The sequence below is a fragment of the Pan troglodytes genome, chromosome 7 (assembly GCF_028858775.2).
Source record: "Pan troglodytes isolate AG18354 chromosome 7, NHGRI_mPanTro3-v2.0_pri, whole genome shotgun sequence".
Lineage (NCBI taxonomy): Eukaryota > Metazoa > Chordata > Mammalia > Primates > Hominidae > Pan > Pan troglodytes.
The window spans coordinates 55,969,462-55,995,948 of NC_072405.2; the positions used below are offsets into that span (position 1 = coordinate 55,969,462).

Genomic DNA, 26,487 nt, shown 5'->3' on the forward strand with positions numbered 1-26,487 from the left:
TGTGCTTCCCGGGTGAGGCGATGTCTCGCCCTGCTTCGGTTCACGCTCTTTGTGCTGCAGCAACTGTCCTGCACCCACTGTCCGACCATCCCCAGTGAGGTGAACCCGGTACCTCAATTGGAAACGCAGAAATCATATGTCTTTTGTGCCGCTCACGCTGGGAGATGTAGACTGGAGCTGTTCCTGTTCGGCCATCTTGGCTCCACCCCTCTGCAGTGAATTCTAATACATCTTTCTAGGCTTAAGAAATTTTTTTTTTAACATCTTTGGTATGTGGATGTCAGTTTTTCCTTTGTTCCCTCCTGAGTAGCTGACTTTGCTGGGCTGTTTTATAACTCCTACTTGTAACTTTTAAGAATCAATGTTATCTTCCTTGTTGGTGGCTTCTAGTACATTTCAGTATAAAAGACATATATCTCAAGATTCTTTGTGATACACTGAGAAGGTATTGAGTTTGACTTTAAAAGAACAGCCAAAGGCCGGGTGTGGTGTCTCATGCTTATAATCCCAGCAATTTGGGAAGCCGAAGTGGGTGGATCACAAGGTCAGGAGTTCGAGACCAGCCTGGCCAACATGGTGAAACCCCGTCTCTACTAAAAATGCAAAAATTGGCATGTTGTGGGCTCCTGTAATCCCATCTACTCGGGAGGCTGTTACAGGAGAATCGCTTGAACCGGGAGGTGGAAGTTTCAGTGAGCCGAGATTACGCCACCACACTCCAGACTAGGTAACAGAGCGAGACTCTGTCTCAAAAAAAAAAAAAAAAAAAAAAATAGAGCAGCAAGAGCCAGGCACAGTGGCTCATGTCTGTAATCCCAGCACTTTGGGAGGCTGAGGCAGGTGGTCACTTGAGGCCAGGAGTTTGAGACCAGTCTCGCCAATATGGCGAAAAAGTACTAAAAATATAAAAAAAACTAGCCAGGTGTGGTGTTTCATGCCTACAATCCCAGCTATTCTGAAAGCTGAGGCATGAGAATCACTTGAACCTGGGAGGCAGAGGTTGCTGTGAGCCGAGATCACGCCACTGCACTGCTATCTGGGCAACAGAGCAAGACCCTGTCTGAAAAAAAAATAAAAATAAAAAAATAAAAGAGCAGCAAAAAGCACAGATGTTGCACCCAAAGGCCTTGCAGAGAATGTGGTTTGATGAAATGGCATGGGGTGGGCAGGGGAGCCCAGATCATGCAGGGCCTGGAGGCCTTGGCTGGGTTTCACTTCCAAGGTAGTGCCTTGGAAACCTGCACTTTAAAATGTAGCTGTGGCATAGAGAATGGACAGCTATAGAGGCAAGGGGAAAATACGTTCTATTTATCTTCACGAATCATTGTATTTTTCTTTTTTTAAAAGAGGAAACAGTTTCCCAACATTGCTTTGCTCATTATCTGCATGATGGTGAACAGTGATTACTAAGTGATACTCAAAGCATTTTGCATGTATATTAATCACAATTACCCTTCCAGTTAGGTCCTGCTCTCCTTATTTTAGAGATGAGGACAATGCAGACACAGGAGAATATGGATGGGTACAGCCTTGTGTGCCTGCCAGTGGGTAGCAGAGCCAGATTTACATTGGGCAGCCTAACTTGGTGGCCCATGTTCATAGCCTAGTTGTTTTAGGGGCAGGTCTGGGCAGAACTGAGTTCAGGAGATGTGAGTGCAGCAGTGGTTGCACCCTGGCTCCGTTGTTTGATCTCTGTTTAGTAACAGGGTGACAATTTTTTTCACAATATGTTTGATATCATAGTTTTTAAAACTAAAAGTAGTTACAAATGTTCTTTTATTTTTTTGAGTAGGGTCTCCCTCTGTTGCCCAGGCATGAGTACAGTGGCACCATCACAATTCACTGCAGCCTTAACCGCCTGGGCTCAAGGGCTCCTGCTACCTCAACCTCCAGAGTGGCTGGGACTACAGTCACATGCCACCACACCCAGCTGTTTAAAAAAAAATTTTTTTTTTTTCTCTACAGAAATGGAGTCTTCCTATGTTTTCCAGGCTGGTCTCGAACTCTTGGCCTCAAGGGAACCTCCCTTCTCAGTCTCCCAATGAATTGGAATTACAGGCGTTAGCCACCATACCCGGACCCTTAGATGTTCTTAAATGCAAAAAACCTTCTTTGTTATACAGGAAGAGAGTAAAGAAAAAAGAAGAACCAGTGATAACAAAGAAATTGATGGGCTTCAGATAAATTATTTTTCATGATGAAATTTTTTGGGGGAAAGGGAAAGGTCTTGCTCTGTTGTGCAGGCTGGAGTGCAGTGGCGCAGCCTTGGCTCACTGTAACCTCCGCCTCCTGGGTCCAGACAATTTTTGTGCCTCCTGAGTATGCTGGGATTACAGGCGCCTGCCACCACGCCTGGGTAATTTTTGTATTTTTAGTAGAGCCTGCCTCGGCCTCCCAAAGTGCTAGAATTACAGGCATTAACCACCTTGCCCAGACTTTAACTGCCTGTTCTTAAGCAAGATACTTTATTTTTGAAATTTAAGATCACTTCCGTTAGCTAATTTAAAAACAATGATTCTTATTTAAATTGTATTATAGAAGGTAAGCAACCAAGTAATATTCTCAGTGTTTTTCAATCATCCAGATGAAAATTTTATATTTGCTCATATTTCTGTGTTTATTCTTGTTGTGTGAAGTAAATGCTTTACTGGTCACTATATCTGGTGGTGGAGATGGGATAGTGGGAAGTGAGGGTCACAGGTACCAAGCTGGCAGGTCACATTCATTTACTCAGCAGTTGCTCAGCAGGGGCCTACAGTGTGCCAGGCTCCTTGCTGGGCTCTAAAGATACACTGTGAATAAGCAAGATCTGGTCACTGCACCCTTAGACCTTCTCTTTTAGTGGACTAGATGGATGACAAGCAGAGAGAGAAAATCGGGACAGGTTAGTAAAGTGCAGGGTCTGCATGGGCATGGTAGGAGCTGTGCAGGACAGGCTATGGAAGCGAGCTTCATATTTACAGTGGGTAAATACAACCTCTGTCTAGTTTCTCAGCCAGAATATCAATGTGAGGTGCCTAAACAGTTTTGGGATGGTGGAAGTTTTGCTATCTATTTGTTCTTGCTAGAAAAATTATATTTTGTGTAATAGATTTTAAATGTTCCATATTTTAAATATTTTTTCTTGTATAAAATTATTATATTTGAAAGATTTCTTTAGGTTATTATTGAAGTTCAGTAAGAAGCAGTTTATTTAGTATACATTATATTCACACAGTAAAGAGTGAGTACAACTTAAACCTTTGGAAAATTGAGGGTAGGACAAAATTTTGGTTTAGGAGTACCTTTGTCATGTGAATATTTGCTTTTATTGAATTATCATTTTGTATTGAAATATAAGAAACTACAGAAAACACAGATACACAGCTTAACAAGTGTTATATAGAAGGTGCTCGTATTACTACCAGTACTTAAAGAATAGAAATAGGCTGGGCACGGTGACTCACACCTGTAATCCCAGCACTTTGGGTGGCTGAGGCAGGCGGATCACGAGGTCAGGAGTTCAAGACCAGCCTGGCCAACATGGTGAAACCCTGCCTCTACTACGATACAAAAAAAAGAAAAAATTAACCAGCCATGGGGGCACACACTCCTGTAATCCCAGCTACTTGGGAGGCTGAGGCAGGAGAGTCACTTAAACCCGGGAGGCGGAGTTTGCAGTGAGCTGAGATCATGCCATTGCACTACAGCCTGGGCAACAGGGCGAGACACAGTCTCAAAAAAAAACAAAGCAAAACAAAACAAAAAACCATAGAATAGAAATAGATGGTTTTCTATTCGGTATTTTTTAACTCACTACAGCAATATTGTAAATTGATGGCTTATGCCTTTTTATTTTTTCTTGCCAAATGGCTATAATATTTTGGCTTATCTTTTTTTTTTTACTTTGTTCCTTACTACTTTCATTCAACATTTATTAAGCAACAAGTAGATTATCATCATTGATAGAACTGTCTGATTCCATCATAACATTATAATTCATTTTTCCTTGCTTCCTTTTGTAAAATATTAAAGTTTTATTCTTTAGAAGGAAACAAAACCATATTTTACACTTGAAGAGGTTTTAATAACTGTCTTAGTCTGTTTTGTTTTGCCATAATAGAACACCACAGACTAGATAATTGATAAAGAAATTTATTTCTCACCTGTCTGGAGGCTGGGAAGCCTAATATCCGCCTCACCAGAAGGGAAAACAAGTGTGAGAGAGGGAGAGGAAGGTGGTAGAACTCATCCTTTAATGAGGAACCAACTCCCATGATAATGACATTAATCCATGAGGGCAGAGCCTCAGGATCTAGTCACCTCTTAAAGATCACCTTTCAACACTGCTGTGTTGGAGATTAAGCTTCCAGCACATTAACTTTGGGGGACACATTCAGACCATAGCAATAATCTGTAACTTTCCATTTATTGAAGTACGTTTTGAAGAATTAGAAGAAAGAAAGAAACAAAGCCTAAGAGAATAAAGTATTATTTCTTAGGATTTGTAAAGGAGAAAAACTCTGATGACTTATTCCTTGAATAATATTGTATTTATACAATTTCAAGAGAAACTGAAATCATATACTATTTCCATATTCTGATAATTATGATTAAATACTCAGGATAACACTCCTGGACACTTCTAATGCTTTTAGACTTTCTTCACATTATATAATGGGTTGGAAATATTTATAAATATTATAAATACTTTATAAATATTATAAATATAAAATAAATTGTCAGAAGCAGTTAACAAGGATTACCATTGGAAAAGGGTTGGGACAGGGTTTTTTTTTTTTAAATATGCCTTTTACAAAAAAAGAAATTTGTCAAAATCAAATATTGTTTTTACCATTATAGGGAGATAGATGTGAAGTGATAGAAAACTCCACCCTGAATTTTACTTATGAAGTACTAAAAAATTAACACTTCTATGTCAGGAAGTGAAAAATTCAATAACAAGACTGGTTTTTATAGTGCGGTAGTTTTCCAGAATGAGGAGTGTAGTGATCCTTTTTCCTTGGACAAGATTATCTGCCAACAGCCTGACAGGCTTGGTATGTAATCTCCAATACTTCTGCACCCTCCTTGTTACCTGTGTGAACCTTAGGTGAGTGTCTCTGTGCACCAGATGCAGGGGAACGGGGAGGCTGGGGCGTCCCTGACCGTCAGGCTACCTCAGGAGCAGTGGATGTGGTGCCCCACAGTGCAGCCCACAGAGTGGGGTTTCCTCGGTCTTGTCGCAAGCGTGTAGCCAGAAATCTGGTCCCCCACCTGTTTCTTACTGCTTCCAGGAACTCCTCTGAGGCTGGGGGCCCCTGAGATGGGGTTGTGGTCCAGGGTCACCACTTGAGTGGCTGGGAGAAGAAGAATGAAAGTTGGGGTCGGCGATTTCTTTTTTCTTTTTGTTTTGAGACACATTCTCATTCTGTCACCCCAGGCTGGAATGCAGTGGCACAATCTCAGCTCACTGTAACCTCTGCCTCCCGTGTTCAAGTGATTCTCCCGTCTCAGCCTCCTGAGTAGTTGGGATTACAGACGTGCGCCACGACGCCTGGCTAATTTTTGTATTTTTTTGTAGAGACGTGGTTTCACCACGTTGGCCAGGCTGGTCTCGAACTTCTGACCTCAAGTGATCTATCTGCCTTGGCCTCCCAAAGTGCTGGGATTATAGGCATGAACTACCATGCCCAGCCTGGGATCAGCAATTTCTATACAGAAAGTGGTGTGAGCAGGAGGGTGAACAAAGAATCCTGTGTAGATACGTGGGTGTCTACAAGATTTCACTAATTTCTTTGACGTGGTATTTTCCAATAATTAAAGCCTAACTTGGGGTAGAAAATGGTAGACTGGTCATTCCTACCAAAGCAAGTCAGTTGGTAAAATAAGATCCCTTTATTTAATTAAAAAATAAGTGTTAGAAAATACATATGATCTAATCTAAGTCTCCTAGTATTATGTATTTAAACCCAGAAAAGGTAGGTGTATGGTGAGCTGCTTATTTAGCCAATTCTTGGCAATATTTTATGCCTTTAAAATCTTTAGTTTCTCTGGGGATTTTTTTATGTAACATGAAACATTATTAAAAACAATTTGTTTTTTTAGATTTAAGAAATGCGAATAACACGGATTAAAGAAGGGTTGTTAATTTTGTAGGTCAGCATCTTTTAAAAAGTCATTTAAAATTTGTCCTTAAACTTCTTTGCTATGTTGTCTTCTCCTTCCCTGTGTTTCAGTTGAAGGGATACTGCCAGTGCCCACTCAGCGTGGGTCAGCTCTGATTTGGCCAGAGAGGTTTTGCTTCTGTTCCTTTTCTTATATCCCCTTTCCTCTGGGGTCAGGGGAGCTGACTCTGGATTATCTCCAGCTTCCCTCTGACCAATAAAACCACAAAGCCAACTAGTGTTCAAACTTTATTTTTCCCTCTGTTATATCCTTACCCACGTTTCAGTGCAGCAATGATATTTAGTATTGTTCTTTGTAGTCGTGGGCCAGAAGATTTTGCGTGAATACTGAGGCTGAACTATTCAAGTCAGGAAACAAACTGTGATACTAGTTTGTTCACTGTTAGAGGTAGGATTCCATGTCAGAAAATATCATAATTTCCAGTGACCATTTTAAGTTTGTATTAACAGAACAGTAAAGAGTTCTTACTAGAATTTAATAATGCCAAGTTATTTGATAATTTTATTAAAAATAATGGTGGGACCTAGAAATAGAGGAAGGGATACTTAATACCATACCATACCTGTAAACTCTTTTGTGTGACATTCTTAGTCACACACTCAGCCCAGCTGCCTTGGACTCATTTCTCACTGCCCCCTTTCTGTGGCCCCCCACCTCCGTGTGCACAGCACGCAATATCTCCATGGGTCAAAGCCGTGGCTTTCATGGGATAAGCTGGGCACCAGGCCTAAGACATGCACTTTTATCTCTTAATGGTTTGTTTGTAACTATACTTCCAGTATCCTGTAGTTAATACAGTTAATTCCCCAAAATATAAGCAAATAAGAACTGCACAAAGAGCTACAAAGATGTATAGGGCATCCCTGAGCCACGCCCAGTAATTTAAAAATGTTACAACATGGCATCAGAGTGCAGGAATAGCCCTCATCAGGCAGTGTTGGTTCTGGTCCAAACTTGGCCAGGGCTGAAGACCTATGTGGGTTACTTCATCTGCGCTGCAGTTTTTTTACTGACACAGGGTGACTTTGTTAAACCTTGGGTTATTTCCACTTTTTTTTTTTTCTGGTCTGTACTTTTCTGCAGCTTATATATATATTTTTTATTTTATTTTATTATTATTATACTTTAAGTTTTAGGATACATGTGCACAATGTGCAGGTTAGTTACATATGTATACATGTGCCATGCTGGTGTGCTGCACCCATTAACTCGTCATTTAGCATTAGGTATATCTCCTAAAGCTATCCCTCCTATTTCCACTTTTTAAATTTGGTATTGCTGGTTTCCCCTGCCTTGTCTGTTATTCCCATGTGAAAGTCTCTCTCAGAGTGCTTTTTACTTTGTGTCTTTTAACTTTTGTGTCTTTTGTGTCTGACACTGGTGAGCCTTCCCAGCACTGGTGCTCTCTGGTCTTCTGCACACCTTTCAGGAGAGGCACTTCACGGTAATGGTCGCTCTGTGTTTTTGTTACTACATTACCTATTTTAATCCTTAAGCTAATTTCTCTTCTCCTTTTTCTTCTCTTCCCTACCCATTTGTTGAAATGCCATGGGAAGATGGCAGCAAGACACAAACACCTCCTTGTATCTAGGGGTTATGAATTTGCCATGCTCCATTTGGACATGCCTTATTCTGGCTCATCATAGGTTTTGCCTGTTTCCACCCAACTTAGGATGAATTAGAAGTTGTTCATTAGAATGTCCTTTATCGATAGTCATTATGGCAGGGGCCGGATTGATGTTGGAGTTTAAGAATCAAGGATAAAGTGACAGTGGGGACGCCCTGGACTCTGTCAGTTCATTAGTAAGCATATTTTCAACTCTCTGTGCTACAGAGATTCAGTGTGTTGGCCTCATGGTAGAGAGGCCGGATGCCCACGTGCTCCTGGCATTCCTCAGGATGTTTTAAAGGTAGGTTTAGGAAGATTATAGTGACCACCCATAATTACTAACTTGCTATTTTAACATTGGATTCTTGCAGTTTTTCCCAACACATTTGTTTCTCAGTTGATGCCACATTTATAAAAATAGAAATACTTAAATATCTATTTCTGTACTTTGTCATTAGCCATATGACCTTTTAAAAGTTGTTTTCAGTGTGATTACTGGACACCATTTTAATCCTATTTTCTGAGCCAAAATTATCATCTATAGTTGTATGAAATAAGGTGTTTTAAATGAAGAAGTTTTCAAGAAAGAAGAACTCGTATTCTCGATACTCAGAGTGGAAGGCATGGCTGGTCATCAGTGTCAGTGTGTGTGTTGGGCGGTCCTGTATGTATCGCATTGTCCCATCTCAGCTCAGGCTGCCATCACAAAATCCCACAGACTGTGATGTAAAGAGCAGACAGTTCTTTCTCACAGTGCTGGAGGCTGGTAGCCAGGGTGCAGCATGGTGGAGTCCTGGTGAGAGCCCTTTTACTGGTTTTAGGCAGTCGCCTTCTTGCTGTGTGCTCACAGAGCCTTTCCCGTGTGTGTGCATGGAAAGAACAAGTCCTCCAGTCTCTTACGAGGAGACTAAGCCTGTCAGATCAGGCTACCCTTATGACCTCATTTAACCTCAATTACTTCCTTGGAGCCCCCATCTCCAAATACAACCAGACTGAAGGTTAGGACTTCAACATAGGAATTTTGAGGGGACACCAACATTCAATCTATAACACACCCCTGTTGTTTGGCTTAACTTCGCTTAGGGATCTGTTGCTTTTCTAGAGCCTTTGTATGCTTTATTCTTACATGGAATTTCTTTTAAAATTGGACATTTCATTGCCCACTCACCTTCCGAACAAGCTATTCCTACGGAATGAGTCACAGCGACATGCCTAGTGGGAGGTGGGGTCACTGTGACACTGTGACCCTGGAGGCGGAGGTGCTCAGCTAGGCTTTGACTGCTCTCGTCACTGGGGATTGTGAAAACTTTTTGATCGCCTGGTCAGTCTTGTCTACTTTTTTGTTTTTGGGTTTTTTTTAAGAGTTGGGTTTCAGATTTCTGTTTCATGCTTAGAATAATTGTGGCTTTTGGAGAAGAATATTTTAAACTGGTGAAAAGGCAAAAAATGTGGAATCAAGAAGTGAAAGCACAATTGTTTACAGTTTAGTAAGCAGTTGTGGTAAAGAAATGTGTCTATTCATCATTGCCAGATGACTTAAAATTTTATGGGGGAGCATAAATTTTAAACAAAAATGAATTGTGCTCTTCATAGGATAAATGTGTGAATTTCTCCAGAATTTGTTTTTTTAGATATTAATCAGGATCTCCTGCTTACAGCTTTATGAATTTTATCCTGAAGTTATCTGTGAAATGAATCGATGGCATCTTATAAGATTTACTCAGAATTAAAATTTTGATTTACCAATCATTAATAACACAATCAATAATTTAACAGGTATTTACTTACTGAATACTTATGGGAGCATATCAGTGCTATGTGTTTGAGAATCACTGGTAAAATTAGGTGTAGTTGTAACTTCTCAAAAGAAAAAACAATATAAACAAGTAAATACAATTAAGTTTTTAGTGCATGTTAATGAAAAAATGGTACAATACAGTGAATAGATGAAACGTCATTTGGATTTGATTTTGGAATGTTTTATTTGTTTTTCTCTTTGGAGCATCATTTGAGTCATAGTTTAATTTGTATTCTCTGGGTACACGCAAAGTACAGTTGAGATGAAGGGGAGATGGGTCAGGAGCATCATGGTTAGCAGTGAAATCAAGACTGGAAACAGAGTCCCCCACATGCTTTACATCAGTTTGTATTAGGATTCATTCATTTCTTACATATTTATTGGTACTGATCCAGGTGCAACAGAGAGTTCATGGTTTAATAGATGAAATTGTTTACTTTTTTAAATCAGAGGTATAAACAAGAAGTACAGTGATAACATAAAGAGAAATGATAAACTGCAGAGTGGAAAGGAGAGTCATGCCCAGGGAGAAACTCAGCAGGGAGACAGTGATGGAACTGTCTTAAGGCACAATTGCTTATTTTTCACCTTGTCATAGAAATAATTTTAAATTGCTTGAAGGAAGCTACGGGATTTGAGGCTAGAGCAGTAAGAAGTAACAGGTAACAAAGGACTTTCCATACAATGGGAAGTAGTTTGGATTTAATCCAGTCAGGGTGGCTATCATTACATCTACATTTAAGAATACCATTCAGGTGGGCCTTTGAAGAGTAGGTTGGAAGAATCAGGTACTAGACTGGGGAGGTCAGTTAGTGCCAGACTATTGTAGTAACTAAGAGACATCTCAGTCTTAATGTATTAAAAACTTATGTCTTGATACCAGTATTCTCATACTACCTGCACCTCCCAGAAAAGAAACATTTGTCTAGAAATCTTTACTGTCTCAGTAAATGTTAATTCTGTTCTTATTCTTGCTCAGGCCAAACACACTGGAGTCATTCTTGTACTCTGTCTCATATTCACTCCTAGTCCATTAACAAGTTCTATTGGCTCTACCTTCAAAGAATATCTAGAATCTGAGCATTTCTTACCTCTCCTGTCACTCCCTAGATCCCAGACACCATCATCCATCCTGGATTGCTGCAGACCCTCCTAACTAGCTTCCCTATTTAATCCCTTGTCCTCTTCAGTCTGGTCTCAACACGGCTCATCATTTGACTTCCCTGCTGGCTTCCCATCACACCCAGAGGAAACACCCTGGTTCACACATCTGAAGATAGAAGACCTGTTTCTTCCCTGCCTCATCATTCTGAACTGATTCGATCTTCTTTTTCCCTGCCCAGGCTCCAGCCGACCACATTTAGTCCTAGGCAGAACATGAATAGGCTGTTCTCTAAAAAGCTGTAGTGAACTTTTGGGGAAAGCTAAGACTACTAATGGGTATGCTGGGGCCACCAGAATGATAGTCCTTTTTCTTTTGGCATTTGGAAGGCCTAAATGATCGTAAGAATTATTACAGCCAAATCATTTGACCTAAATCTGAGATATTCTCATTTAAATGCAATCCTAAGACCCTGGTCAGATATTGAATTTTGTTTATATAGTTGTGCTAATGTAAATTTGTTGATTATTTGTTAACTCTTGGAGTCAGACTATGGCTGGAGCATGGAGATTTGGCATAGGTTATAGAGTATACTGTGAACATTAACCTTGACAATGAAAGTGGAATTTTGTGGAATTAAAATTGTGTAGCATGTTGGGGAGGAAAAACGTAGAGCAGGGTATACACCCTTCTTCATTTTACAATGCTAGGAGCCCCAAAATGCTATGAGAAGTCAGTAAAATAGGGCATAGAGTTCGTTAAAGATACTAAACTTCACAAGTAACTAACAGAAACACCCCAAATAAAACCATTGTAGTAATGGATACATGTATTATTTTTGGGGGAAAGCTATAAAATACTATTTCAAAAATAGTAAAATGTACACTGAATATATAGCATGGTAGTTTGGAGTGAGTGCAGCAAGATGAATTATTATCATCACAGCTGGTGGTAACCAGTGTTAGAGTGTTTATTAAAGACAGAGGTCCTGTCCACATGGGAAGCAGATGGACTTTAAAACCCCCTGATGTCCATTCCTGACCCCTGCTGCTTGCTCATGATTCTGTGTGTGTATGTGTGTGTGTCTGCACACTCACATGCGTGCTGGGTGAGAGTGAGAGGGAAAAGGAACGGTGGACACTTGATGAATTGACCTGAAGAAGACAAAAGTACCAATTTCAGGGAATACTAGAACATATGTTTTAGAGCAAGATAACTGGGCAGGCTAGCCTTTTGGGATATCTCTGAAGATAAAGAGAGACAGAGCGATAATGTAGGAGGAAAATTCCAAATTACCATGGGGTCAGTGTTTGGAAAATGGACTACTTAACATTAGTGGCAACAATTATGTTATGAAAAGTATTTCTGTTAGAAAGACTTACAGATGTTCCTGCCCTCTATTGGAGAATAATTTCAGTATCTCTCCCCTCATACTAACTTGCTTCACGGAGAATAATTTCAGTATCTCTCCCCTCATACTAACTTGCTTCACGGAGAATAATTTCAGTATCTCTCCCCTCATACTAACTTGCTTCACTTTGTCCTTTCTTGTATAGTTATTTGTTATACTCATATATTAATTCAATATAACCTACTTAGGAAGACTTGAGTTGACGTGAGTATACTTGGACCCTGACTACCTGTATATTTCAACAACAACAAAAAAGGCATTTAACTCAGTAGTCACAGACATATTTTGTTATTCTATCATTTGCTCAATTTATTGTTTTGTGTTTCTTTTTTTCATTTTTTTTCTTTTTTTTGAGAGACAGGGTCTCACTCTGTGAGTCAGGTACTTGACTAGGGAGGCCAGTTAGTGCAGTGTTGTGATCATAGCTTACTATAACCTCAAATTCCTGGGCTCAAGATAACCTCCTGCCTCAGCCTCTCAAGTAGCTGAAACTACAGTATACTCCACTGTGCCTGACTCATTTTTATATTTTTATTTTTGTAAAGCTGGGGGGTCTCACTGTGCTGCTCAGGCTGGTCTTGAACTCCTGGCCTCGAGCTCCTGGCCTCAAGCTGTCCTCCCGCCCTGGCTTCCCAAAGTGCCGGGGTTACAGGTGTGAGCCACCATGCTCAGTCATTTGCTCAGATCTGTGTGTGTGTGTGTGTGTGTGGCCTCTTGGTTGTTTAAAACAAAAGACTTTTCAAAGAGCAGTTAGCTGATTAAATAACGAATTCATGCAGTTATTCAGCAAATGTTGTTATTCTTGAAGTTGAATACTGTCCATTTTTAACTAAGAATTATGTTTCATCTGCTAGGCATATGCATGGATAGAAATTACTAGATCTCTTGGTGTATCTTCTTCATTGAATCTTTCTGTTCCTGTTTCTTAATCGTTTAACATCTTTGCTATTGTATATTAGTATTTGTGGTCTCCATTTGATCTTTGTGGCACTTTCTCTTTGATGATTAGCACTTGACAAGTTATCTTCTTTTTCAGTGCAAGTTCTGTTGAAACCCTCACTGTGTCCAGCCACAGCAATAGGCCTCAGAGTCCGTTTCTCAACTTGAAACATTGTCTGTCTGTGCATTTTAAACAAGCCCTATGTCTTAGCATAATGAAGTAGGGGGGAAAAACCCCATCACTCACAATTTCCTATTCTTAACTGGCATTTATCTGAGAGACATTTTGGTCCTTGGCTTGTAAGGATATTTGATTACTGGGATTAGACCTGCCAGTCATCCTCTCTGTTCTTGAGAAAGTCACATGAGCAGCTAGCTTTATTTTTCAGTTTTCTCATCTGCCACAAAGGGAGATTAATATGTTCCTTACCTATTTCGTAGGGTTGTTGTGGATCGAGTATGAGAATGGCCTTGAAAATGCCTTGAAGAGCTGATGGCAGTGACAGTGGCTGCCATCCTTGCATGGCGAGGCACTTCGTGGTACATTTGCTGTGTTTGCACCTGTGATTGTAGTGCTCTTGGGGTAGCCGCTACTGTGTCCATTTAAAACGGAGGACACTCTTACAAGAGAGTTAAAGTATTTGGGGATTTTCAAGGGAAGGAATAGTTGCTTCTGGCTGGGATTCAGAAAACACTTCCTGGACAAGGTGATATTTTGGCTGTCTTGTAGCAGTTATGGAAAATGTTGCCTGGTAGCACTAAAATGGCCTTTTATGTACTAGTCATCTAATTGCAAAACATTGTCCTTTGTTTGTAAAATGAGTATATCCCCTGCTTGGATTAAAAGCTTGCTTCTGCCAGGCATGGTGGCTCACACCTGTAATCCCAGCACTTTGAGAGGCTGAGGCAGGAAGATCACTTGAGCCCAGGACTTCAAGACCAGCCTGGGCAATAAAGTGAGACCCTGTCTCTACAAAAAAATAAGAAAATTAGCTGGATGTTATGGTGGTGCGAGCCTGTCATCCCAGCTACTTGAGAGGCTGAGGTGGGAGGATCCCTTGAGCCCAGGTTATCGAGGCTGCAGTAAGCCAAGGTCATACCATTGTACTCCAGCCTGGGCGACGGAGCAAGACCCTGTCTCTAAAAATAAAATAAAAGCTTGCCTCAAGCACATTTTTGGTATAAGTCGTCCCTTGCTTTTTTCTCTCTCAGACAAGGAGGAGCTTACCCTGCTTTTTTTTCTCCTGGGAAGGAAGGCCCTGGAGGATGTTTTGTAGAAAGAGCTTTAGAATGCTCAGCGTAAAGGGTAGCCCCGTCCCTGACCTAGTGTCACAGCCATGGGAGCGCCGCTCAGTATTGCTTCCAAGGCCTATTTAGTCACCACATGAGCTGCTGTGTGCAGCACTGCAGTGATAGCCAACATCATAAAATGTTATTTTACAAGTTATTTGGTGCTATAGATCTTGATCAAAATTCATAGTTACTGGAATACTGTCAAGATTTATCATAGAAATCTTTTTTTTTTTAATACTTTAAGTTTTAGGGTACATGTGCACATTGTGCAGGTTAGTTACATATGTATACATGTGCCATGCTGGTGCGCTGCACCCGCTAACGTGTCACCCAGCATTAGGTATATCTCCCAATGCTATCCCTCCCCCTCCCCCCACCCCACCACAGTCCCCAGAGTGTGATATTCCCCTTCCTGTGTCCATGTGATCTCATTGTTCAATTCCCACCTGTGAGTGAGAATATGTGGTGTTTGGTTTTTTGTTCTTGTGATAGTTTACTGAGAATGATGCTTTCCAATTTCATCCATGTCCCTACAAAGGACATGAACTCATCATTTTTTATGGCTGCATAGTATTCCATGGTGTATATGTGCCACATTTTCTTAATCCAGTCTATCATTGTTGGACATTTGGGTTGGTTCCAAGTCTTTGCTATTGTGAATAATGCCGCAATAAAAAACAACCCCATCAAAAAGTGGGCGAAGGACATGAACAGACACTTCTCAAAAGAAGACATTTATGCAGCCAAAAAACACATGAAAAAATGCTCATCATCACTGGCCATCAGAGAAATGCAAATCAAAACCACAATGAGATACCATCTCACACCAGTTAGAATGGCAGTCATTAAAAAGTCAGGAAACAACAGGTGCTGGAGAGGATGTGGAGAAATAGGAACACTTTTACACTGTTGGTGGGACTGTAAACTAGTTCAACCATTGTGGAAGTCAGTGTGACGATTCCTCAGGGATCTAGAACTAGAAATACCATTTGACCCAGCCATCCCATTACTGGATATATACCCAAAGAACTCTAAATCATGCTGCTATAAAGTAATCTTTGAAGAAACTGTAGTCAGGCAGTATGATGCATCTTAGGTACATAAGTATTTCTTCTGTAATACTATTTATGTATTTCTATAATAGCCTGCATTTGTAAAATCTGTCAGGGTCTATGGGGACTTGAGCTGCCCAAGACAAGAATTAGTTTCTGAAGAGAGCTTGTGCTGCTTGGGCAGGCAGCTGAGCATGGCTGGGGGCTGCCACAGTGCGCAGAACCAAGAGCCTGTGCTCAGCTGGCACACTTGAACTTGAGCAGACCCCTGGGTGCTTGAGAGCAGAAGTGGCCATGGAGCCCTGACAGCTGCTGCTGTCAGTGGGAGACAGGGGAGGTTTCAGGCCTGTGCATTGCTGGGAATGAGCCCTGAGTTGAGTATAGGTACAAGTTTTAAAAATTCTTAAATTATGTCTCAAAATGCTCCTGTGGCCGCTGTAGCTCCTCAATCTAGGGCTTTTCCCTTTGCTTCTGAAGACTCTAATACTTGTACACACTGCTCTGGCTGCCCTGCTGAGGAAAAAAAGTTTTGTGGACTGAAGTGACTTCCACATTATCCTGATTTCTTTTCCAATTTACCAATTGAAGATGAGCTACTTTTCATTAACAAAATGCCTGTTGTGGCGAAGCATCTGTGTGTTCACTTCTTAGTGCCTTTCTTTACAAGTTGGTTTCATTCCTCTGTTCCCTCCCCTAGAGTGACCAGCAGAAGCTCGTTATATGCTGCTTGTACATTGTGCTTATTCATATCCTTCCCCCATTCTGTTTTCTTGCCTTAAGAAATAGTTGTCCAAGACAGTGCCCAGAAATAGTTGCCTTAAGAAATAGTTGTCCAAGACAGTGCTTAGGGGAGGCAAGGTGGCCCAGGGCCCAGTATATGGACATGTGTCATGGACACCTAGATAAAGGAAGGGATGAAAAATTTGGGGTTGAATGGGAAATGAATGAAAAAAAAGTGAGAGGGAGAAAGAAATAGATGATTAAAATCTTAGCACCGTCTAAATATTAATTTTTACTATTCACTATTAACCTAGTTGGCTGAAGTGGTAAAGAAACTCATATTAGTGAGTATCTGTTATTAACAAGGCAGTATGTTGTACCCTTCATTTTTGTTGTTCTCAGTTTATGTATTTTTTTATTTTTTTAATTAAAAAGCACAGAGAGTAATAGAAACACATAAGCATGCTGACTGCCTAGAATTAGTAACACATGTCAATCCTTTGTCTTTTTTTAGTTTCCCATAGTTTTATAATAGAAACAATATGACACATAAATTTGAAACCCTCTGGGTTCCCCTCCTGAGTCATACTCCTCTTTCTCTCTCCTTAGAGACAGTGGCTTTCATGACTTTTCTGTGAATCCTTCTATTTATGTTTTTATACTTATCTTGTATTCATAAACTATTGTATTGATTTCTGTGTTTTTTAAAATTACATTATAGGTGTCATACTCTGTATATCCTGTTTATCCCCTTTCATTTCTTGAGACCTCTCCATCTGATTCTTAGACGTCTACTTCACCTCATTTTAAGTGCCGTACAGTGTTCTGTTGTATGAACACACCATGGTTTACCCATCTTTCTGATTTATGCTGGGTGCAGTTTTCTACTCTTATAAACAACGCTGAGATGTGTATCCTTGTTTAGGTATATTGGTGCATCTGACAGTTTCTGGGTACCTACCTAAGATTTCTGGGGTATAGGCTATGCACACTGTCAACTTCAGTTATCTCATTTAATCCGAACAAATGTTTCCTGGGGCAGGTGGCAGGATCTCCATTTTACCCATAAGACAATTTAACAGTTGAATGCCATGGAACTTGGCCAACTTAATAAGGAAACCAGCACTTGAATCCAGATCAAATTCCACCCATTTCAATCTAGAGCTCTAATACCCAGCAGTCCACATAACTCTTCAACTGTTAGCCTTTCTGATCATTGGAACAGCTGCAGCCAGCTAGTAACATACATGATTTCGAAGCAGAGAATCAAAACAGATAATAAAGAGGAGGGTCCATCCTTAAGAAGAAGAAGAATCCACAGTGGCCATATTCTCCTTGTGGTCATCAAAGGATTTCAGACTTGGAGTAAAACGCATGCTCCTTAAAATGACGGGTCTAAGGTTTCTATTTGTACAGGACTATTTCTTGATGACAGAAGACTGTTTATTTTATGCTGCTTAAAATCCATGTATTAAATGCAACATGCAGGCCTATTTTGATTAAAGAAAAGTGTTATAGTGAGCATCGTAGTGTCTCTGTTTTACTTTGCAAAATGTGGAGACCATTTTCTCCAGGTGAAGAGTGCTATCTGCATGTGGATCTTTTTTTCATGACGCTTTATTCACGCTTGAACCATCTGTCTTTTGATTTCATTTTTGCTTTGTTCTTTTCTTCAACTTCTAGGTAGAAAATCTGGTGTATTAACTGTGAAAATTTTAGAGCTGCATGAGGAATGTGCCATGCAAGTTGCCATGTGTGAGCAGTTATTGGGGTCACCAGCCACCAGCTCCTCCCAAAGTGTGGCTCCCAGGCCTGGAGCTGGCCTGAAAGTTCTCTTCACCAAGGAGACTGCAGGCTACCTCAGGGGCCGTCCCCAGGACACTGTCCGGATCTTCCCTCCCTGGTGAGTGCGCAGAACTTAATCCAGCAGTCACCAACTGTGAGTCAGCCTCGTAAGAAAAGACATTTTTATCAGTTACATTTTTGTCACTTTATCATAGAGCAATGCGAGAGGAAGAGAGCCAGGATTGGACGTGGGTTTTCTGTCAGAGAAGCACTGGATTGTCTCTGATAGCTCGTTTCTAGTTCTGTCAGCATATTTCTGATAATTTGGGGTGAGAGGGTTGAGGAAACAACCATATTAAGACTCTTGCCCAAGTGATGTGTTATAAGATCTGGCTGTTTTTGTTTTTATATTTCTTAGAAAAATAATTTTGTTAACAGGCATTATGTGACAGTAGGATAACACACATTAATTAAATATTTCTTAGTCACTTGGGAGGATAAAAAGCATGAATTAAGATATACTAGTGTTTGAATTGCAGGAGCAAAAATGGTCATTATTGGATCAGAAATTATTTTAAAGGATACTATGTGTGCTGTCTTTTGCAGTGGGATATTGATTTTTACCATGAATAGAAGAAAATCATACTACTTTTGAGGAAAAGTTTGAGCAGCCTTGTTTTAAGAGCTAATTATTAATTTTTTCGTAATTTTTAATAAGTTTTCATTTTGTATATATGAGGAAGGGCTATAGGATAAATTTTTATAAATATTATTGCTAGATCAGTGCCTCTTTAATTTTAGCAGACTTCGTCAAATGGCACCATTTTACGTTCCCACTGGCAATGACTGAAGTGCCTTTTTCTTCTCCTTTACAAACCTACTTTGTTGATCTAGACCAAGTTAAAAATTGGAAATATGATGTTTATCATTTTAATTTGTATTTCTCTTATATAAAATGGGCTTAGGCATTTTTCTACATGTTTTTAAGAATCACTTGAATTTCATTTTATGTCCATTGATAGCTTTTGACCTTTCTTCTCTTTGGTCACTTTGGTCCTGGTGATTTCTACCATCTTTTTATAAATGATTAAAAAAAAAAAGTAGTGCCTTGTCAGTCACATACATTGCAGTTAGTTCGTTCCCCATTTATCATTTGACTTTTTACATTTTTAGGGGGCAGGGGTTTGTTTTGTTGCTTTGTTTTTGATGAGCAAAACTTTTCTGTTTTTCTGTGGTTGATTTTAGCCATCTTTTATAGCTTCTGGGTTTTGTATCATAGATAGAAAGGTTTTCCTTACTATGAGGTGTAAAAGTTATTCTATGTTTTATTCTAAGACTTTCATCGATTTAAAAATTTTTACATTTAAATCTTTTGACACTCCTGGAATTTATCTTTATGTGTAATATGTGAGGTAGTGAATGCAATTTTATTTTTTTCCAAATGGCCACGAGGAGTCCCAACATTATTTATTGAACATTCTGTTTTTTCTTCATACAATTTTAATGCTGCCTTTATCATGTACTAAATACCTACATATATTTTGGGCTATTTACTCTTTTAATGTAACTGTATTTGCACATGCTAGTATTATACTATTTCAGTTACTATAGTTTTATATGGTGTTTTAATAACTGCTAGGACTACTCACATCTCATTAAGCTTAATTTTTAGAACTTTCCTCCTAATAATTGCTTCCTTTCTTTTTTACTTTAAATATTTGCCTTAAACATTTATTTTCAAGTATGCATTGTAAAAGTTAAAACAATTCAGAAATATATAACTTAGAAAGTGAATCCTCTTACCCTCACCTCTTCAATTAATCACACTCATTCTAGATGACCGCTGTTAATAATTTGGAGTATAATCTTCCAGGATTTTTAAATTCTTAAATATTCAATTATGTATTTAACACATCCCAGTGACTATACACAATCTATATGTAAGTTATGTAATCCTGCCTATTTTTCTATAATAAGTTTAGGTTTAACTTACTAGATTAAAAACAGATTGATAGGTTTTTTAGGGTAGGTTAATCTCTGCATTCACGGAGTAGGGCTTTAAAGGTAGTGTGTCTGGCAGGGTTCTGATGTGATGCTCCCCTCTCCGTGTTCATGGAGTGCACAGCAGCACAGGACTTCTGTCACCATCTCTTACCTTGAACCTGTCTTCCCTCCTTCAGAAATCTGTCCTCATTTGGATCTTCTTTGTTCACCCCTTAGTTTTACTCCCTTGTGGAATTTAGCTCTTTCATTAGTGTCTAAGTTCATTTGTGGTGGCAGAGTCTTTTATTGTTATTATTTTTTAAAAAACTCCTCCCTCCTCAGCTTTTTAAATTCTTTTTTTCTTTTTCTATTTTTTGTAGAGACAGAGTCTTGCTATGTTGCCTAGGCTGGTCTCAAACTTCTGGCCTCAAGCAGTCCTCCCACATTGGCCTCCCAAAGTTCTGGGATTATAGGCCTGAGCCACCAGGCCTGGTCCCTTCTCAACTTCTAATTTTTTTGGCACACCTTTATATGTTTTAAAATGCATTTATTAAATGACCTTGTTTTTTTAATATCTAAATATGATTATTTTTCTTCAGGGAAGATGTTTTAGAGGCTTTAAATGTAGGACATTTTCTTGGGCTTATGAGAGGTAAAATTAGATCAAGATTATCTACAAAGATTTATATGACCAAGAATTTCTAAATCCCACTGACTCCTTAGACTTTACAAGTAAATGAGTTATTATCATTAGACTTTGGAATGTTTGTAGGTCTGGATCTTACCAAACAACCCCTGGGTGTTACTCTCCACAGGAATGCCTGTGGGCTGTCAAGAGATTACTTGCCTATATTCAGCATATAATACTTAAGAAAATAGAAGAGGCCGGGCGCGTTAGTTCACGCCTATAATCCCAGCAGTTTAGGAGGCCAAGGCAGGTGGATCATTTGAGGTCAGGAGTTCAAGACCAGCCTGGCCAACATGGCGAAACCCCATCTCTACTAAAAATACAAAAATTAGCTGGGTATGGGTGGTGCGTGCCTGTGGTCCCAGCTACTCGGGAGGCAAAGGTGAAAGAATCGCTTGAGCCCAGGAGGTGGAGGTTGCAGGGAGCCGAGATTGCACCACTGCATTCCAGCCTGGGCGACAGAGCAAGACCCTGTCGCCAAAAAAAAAAAAAAAAACACCTCATACTTAACAAAACAAAACCAAAATAATTTTTTAAAGGACTAGTCTTTTTTTTTTTTTATGGAAACTTGAGAAATAATAGTGAATATATTTTTCCTTGTGGACTGGCTGTCCTTTTCCCACTAGCACCCTTCTGTGTTCATTTAAACTGTTTTTTTTTTAACATGGGCACAGTTTTTTAAAAGAATCAATAGACTTTAGATACTCCTGTTGGTCCTGTAGTAATAAATATGAGTTTAGGTACAATGGCTGCTTACCCCGAGGAGCTCAGAGCCCTCTGTAGATATTACCTGGTAAACTCTCATTGGATTCCAGTGAGGTGTAATGCAGCTTTCCCTCTGGCAATCTGAAAATAAAGATAGAAGTAAAATGTCTTGCCTCCAATTAATTGCATTATGAAATAGTCATAGAATTATATAAGTCACCAACTTATTAAAAAATGCATTAATCTATATAATTTCAGACATGTAAAAATAAAATAGTATAATGAATCTCATGTCCCATAGTTTCAACATTTATTAACTAATGAATAAACAGCTTTTACTACTCAAGCAAACTGAAAGCTTTATAATGATTCCAAAGAAACATCTCACCACTTGAACACAGATATACTAGAAAAAACAAATGAAGGAATTTACTTTAATGATACTGGGGAGAGAGGAAGGTAGAAACCATCTGCCTGATTACATCCTGCCATGAAATCTAACGCCAGAATGAGGGCAGGTGAGAGGTTAAGTGTGTGAGAGTGTATCCAGAGACAACCAGGACACCTCTCATTCATTCAGAAGTATTTATTGGTATCCCCTGTGCCAGATACTTTGCTTCTCCTCAGAATACACATCCCAGTATGCTGGAAGAGCGAAGTCTGACTTTCCCTATTGTCATGAGTATACCCTTCCATCGGTCCATTCATATCATCATCTTTTTAGTCACTACTTAGTATTCCACTATATGGATATGTGGTAATTTAAACATCCTCTTATTTAGAATTGTTAAGGTTGCTTTCTATTTTTAGCTGTTTTAAACACTGCTTGGGTGAAATATTTATCATTATACCTCCCTTCTGATTTGGTTCTTAGACTATTTCTAGAAGTAGAAATTATTGGTCATAGAATACCAGTGGGTTTTGAGCCTTTTGATATATGATTTCCATAGTAACCTGTAAAGGTTGAAGCTGTCTCAGCTGCTGCCAGTTTCTCATCACACCACACTCAACATTTTTTATGGCTGCACAGTGTGATATAGTTTTTAAAACACTTTCCATATTCTCAGGATGTGGTACATATTGGTTCTTTTACTATCATAAACAGCTATGTAGTAGATATTGTTATATATGTAGTTTGGTATGTACTTCAGATATTGTTTCAAAGTAGCTTTTAGGAACTGTTTTAGTATAGTAAAGGGTATGTGTTTCGTTTTTGCTGTTGCTGCTTTGACTCCTTGATATTGTTAAGTCATCTGTAAACCTCATAGTAGAGTCTCTGCAGCTGGTCACATCGAATATAGCCCACCTTATTTTACTATGCTTTTTTGCTTGTATAGCACTAAACACATGTTGCACTTTTTACAAATTGAAGGTTTGTCAACCCTGAATCCAACAAGTCTACCAGTGCCATTTTTCTAACAGCATGTGCTCACCTGTCTCTATATCACATTTGAATAATTATCCCAATATTTCAGAGTTTTCATAATTATTATCTATTATGGTGATCCGTGATAAGTGATCTTTGATATCACTGTTGTAATTATTTCGAGATGCCATGAACCGTGGCCATATAGGATGGCAAACTTAATTGATAAATACTGTGTGTGCTCTAACTGCTCCATTGACCGGATGTTCCCCCATCTTACTTTCTCTCCTCAGACCTCCCTATTCCATGAGACACAACAGTATTGAAATCTGGCCAATTAATCACCCTAATATGCCCTCTAAGTGTTCACATGAAAGAAAGAATTGCACATCTTTTACTTTAAACCAAAAGCTAGAAATGATTAAGCTTAGTGAGGAAAGCATGTCAAAAGGCAAGGTAGGCTAAAAGTTAGGCCTCTTGTGCCAGTTAGGCTTCTTGTGCCAGTTAGACAAGTTATGAATGAAAAGGAAAAGTTCTTGAAGGAAATAAAAAGTGCTATTCCAGTGAGCACACAAATATTGAGAAAGCAAAGCTGCCTTATTGCTAATATGGAGAAAGTTTGAGTTGTCTGGATAGGAGCTCAAACAAGCCATGACATTCCCTTAAACCAAAGCCTAATCCAGAGCGAAACCCTAACCTTCTACAATTCTTTGAAGTCTGAGAGAGGTGAGGAAGCTTCAGAAGAAAAATTTGAAGCTAGCAGAAGTTGATTCGTGAGATTTAAGAAACTCCCCCATAACATAAAATTACAAGATGAAGTAGCAAGTGCTGACGGAGAAACTGCAGCAAATTATCCAGAAGATATAGCTAAGATCATTAATGAAGGTGGCTACACTAAACAACAGATTTTCAGTGTAGGTGAAACAGCCTTATATTTGAAGAAGATATCACCTAGGACTTTCATAGCTGGCGAGGAAAAGTCAATGCCTGGCTTCAAAGCTTCTAAGGACAGGCTGACTCTTTTATTAAGGTCTAATACAGCTGGTGACTTTAAATTGAATCCAGTGTTCATTTACTGTTTTGAAAATTCTAGGGTCTTTAAGAATTATGCTAAATCTACTCTGCTTGTGCTCTATAAATGGAACAATAAAACCTGGATAACAGCGCATCTGTTTACAGGATGGCTTAGTGAATACTTTAAGCCAAACTTTTGAGACCTACTACTGAGAAAAAAAATTTTCTTTTAAAATACTACCCCTCATTGACAATGCACCTAGTCAGCCAAGAGCTCTAGATGTACAAGGAGATGAACATCGTTTTCATGACTGCTAACACAACATCCATTCTGCAACCTGTGGATCAAGGGGTAATTTTGACTTTTCAAGTCTTGCTTTTAACTGCCATAGATAATGATTCCTTTTTTTTTTTTTTTTTTTTTTATGAGATGGAGTCTCAGTCTGTCGCCCAGGCTAGAGTGCAGTGGTGCAATCTCAGCTTACTGCAACCTCCACCTCCCAGGTTCAAGTGATTCTCCTGCATCAGCCTCCTGAGTAGCTGGGATTACAGGTGTGCGCCACCACGCCTGGCTAATTTTTGTATTTTTAGTAGAGACAGGGTTTCACCATATTGGTCAGGCTGGTCTGGAACTCGTGACCTCGTGATCCACCCACTTCGGCTTCCCAAAGTGCTGGGATTACAGGCGTGAACTACCATGTCCAGCCACCTTTCAAGGGTCTGGGCAAAGTAAACTGAAAACCTTCCTGAAAGGACTCACCATTCTACCTCCCATTAAGAACATTCATGATTCATGGGAGGAGGTCAAAATATCAACATTATCAGGAGTATGGAAAGAGTTGATTCCAACCCTCATCAGTGACTTCAGGGGTTTAAAACTTCAGTGGAGGAAATAACTGCACATGTGGTGGAAAAAGCAAGAGAACTCAAATTAGAAGTAAAGCCTGAAGATGGGACTGAATTGCTAAAATCTCCTAACTTTAATGGATGAGGAGTTGGTTCTTATGAATGAGCAAAGAAACTTTTTCTGTTTTGTTTTGTTTTGTTTTTTTGAGACAGAGTCTTGCTCTGTCAGCCAGGCTGAAGCGCAGTGGCACAGTCTCGGCTCACTGCAACCTCCGCCTCCCAGGCTCAAGCATTTCTTCTGCCTCAGCCTCCCTAGTAGCTGGGATTACAGGTGTGTGCCACCACACGCGGCTAATTTTTGTATTTTTAGTAGAGATGGGGTTTCACCTTGTTGGCCAGGCTGGTGTCGAACTCCTGACCTCAGGTAATCCGCCTGCCTCAGACTCCCAAAGTGCTGGGACTACAGGCGTGAGCCACCGCGCCTGGCCAGAAACGGGTTTCTTTAGATGGAATATATTCCTGGTGAAGATGCTGTGAACACTGTAGAGAGGACAACAAAGAATTTAGAGTATTCCATAAACTTGATTGATAAAGCAGCATCAGGTTTGAGAGGATTTACTGCAATTCTGAAAGAAGTTCCAGTAATGCCATCAAACAGTATCTCATGCTACAGAGAAATCTTTCTAGAAAGGAAGAGTCAGTTGATGCAGCAAACTTTATTGTTCTCTAAGAAATTGCCACAGCCACTCCAGCCTTCACACACCACCACCCCAATCAGTCAGTAGCAATCACCATCAAGGCAAGACCCTCTCTCAGCAAAAAGATTATGACTTACTGAAGGCTGCATTTTTTACCAATAAAGTGTTTTTGACTAAGGTATGCACTTTTTTTAGATACAATGCTGTTGCACACCTTATAGGCTATAATATAGTGTAAACATAACTTTTATATGCAATGGGAAACAAAAATTCATGTGACTTGCTTTATTGTGATAATAACTTTATTGGAGTGGTCTGCAGCTATACTTCCAGTATCTCCAAGATATGACTGTACTTTTTCTTATATTTATTTACTGGTGACAGCTTTTCTTTTTATAGTTATATCACTTAGAATAATAATTTTGTTATTTCCTTCCCAATACTCATGCTTCTTTATCTGATTAATGTCTTATTGCTTTGGCTAAAACATTCAATTCAAAATTTTTTTTACTACTGTATTCCCGTTGCCTAGAATAATGCTTGAAACCTAATATTGTATTAAATCATCATGAAGATGTTGTCAGCCTTGTTTATCCTCCCTAATTGAATGAGACTTTGTTGATTTGTACATTCATTTAAAAAGATTTACTGAATGTTTACTTACTTACTCTTTAATAAGCCTTGTACTAGAATTCCTGGGAATACAACATTCAACATGAATGTCAAATTGTTTCTGCCCTTAAGGAGCTCACAGTGTGGTGGAAGAGAAAAGTAATATAAACAAGTTATAAAAGACCATTGTAGGCGTAGTAATAGATATCTGTACAGAGGTTGCAAGAGGATTGAGGAGGTAAACACAGCCAGTAGGTAGGTCAGTAGGGTGGGTAGTTATGTATGTGAGAGTATGTGTGTGTACCTGTGTTTATGTGTGTGTGTGTGCTTGGGGAGACTACAGACCGAGAGATGGGGTGTCAGGGGTAGCTTCCTGAAGTTGGTGATGCCCTATCTGAGCTAAAAGGGCTATGTTAGAAAGAAGCAGGGGAGGGACTATGAGGGCATTTGGAGTAGAGGAGACCACATGAGTAAAGACCAAAAAGTCAGAATGGCCTAGTGTAAGATGTATGCAGGGGTATATGTAGTGCTTTGTGTACGAAGTAGAAATTCCAAGGCAGTAGCAGCAGAAAGTGAATCTGGAGAACCTCCCTGTGTGCAGTGTTAACAAGCTGAGATTTACAGGAGAGGCATTATGATCTGATTCACCCTTTAAAGTCTGTGGAGGATGACTGGGGGTGGAAGGGCAGAATAAATGC

General features: G+C 39.6%; 1 protein-coding gene across 35 annotated transcripts in view; it reads left to right on the forward strand.

Moving 5' to 3' along the window:
- SPIDR (scaffold protein involved in DNA repair) overlaps positions 1-26,487 on the forward strand; it is a 475,230-nt gene that overhangs the window by 162,170 nt on the left and 286,573 nt on the right. For all 35 annotated transcript variants that reach the window (XR_010159535.1, XM_063817068.1, XM_009455296.5 and 32 more), the window contains one exon: positions 17,776-17,995. Coding sequence is in view for 30 of the 35 variants with exons in the window: in XM_063817068.1 (XP_063673138.1) it covers positions 17,776-17,995 (220 nt within the window). In the remaining 5 variants the exon portion in view is untranslated. The remainder of the gene's footprint in view (positions 1-17,775; positions 17,996-26,487) is intronic.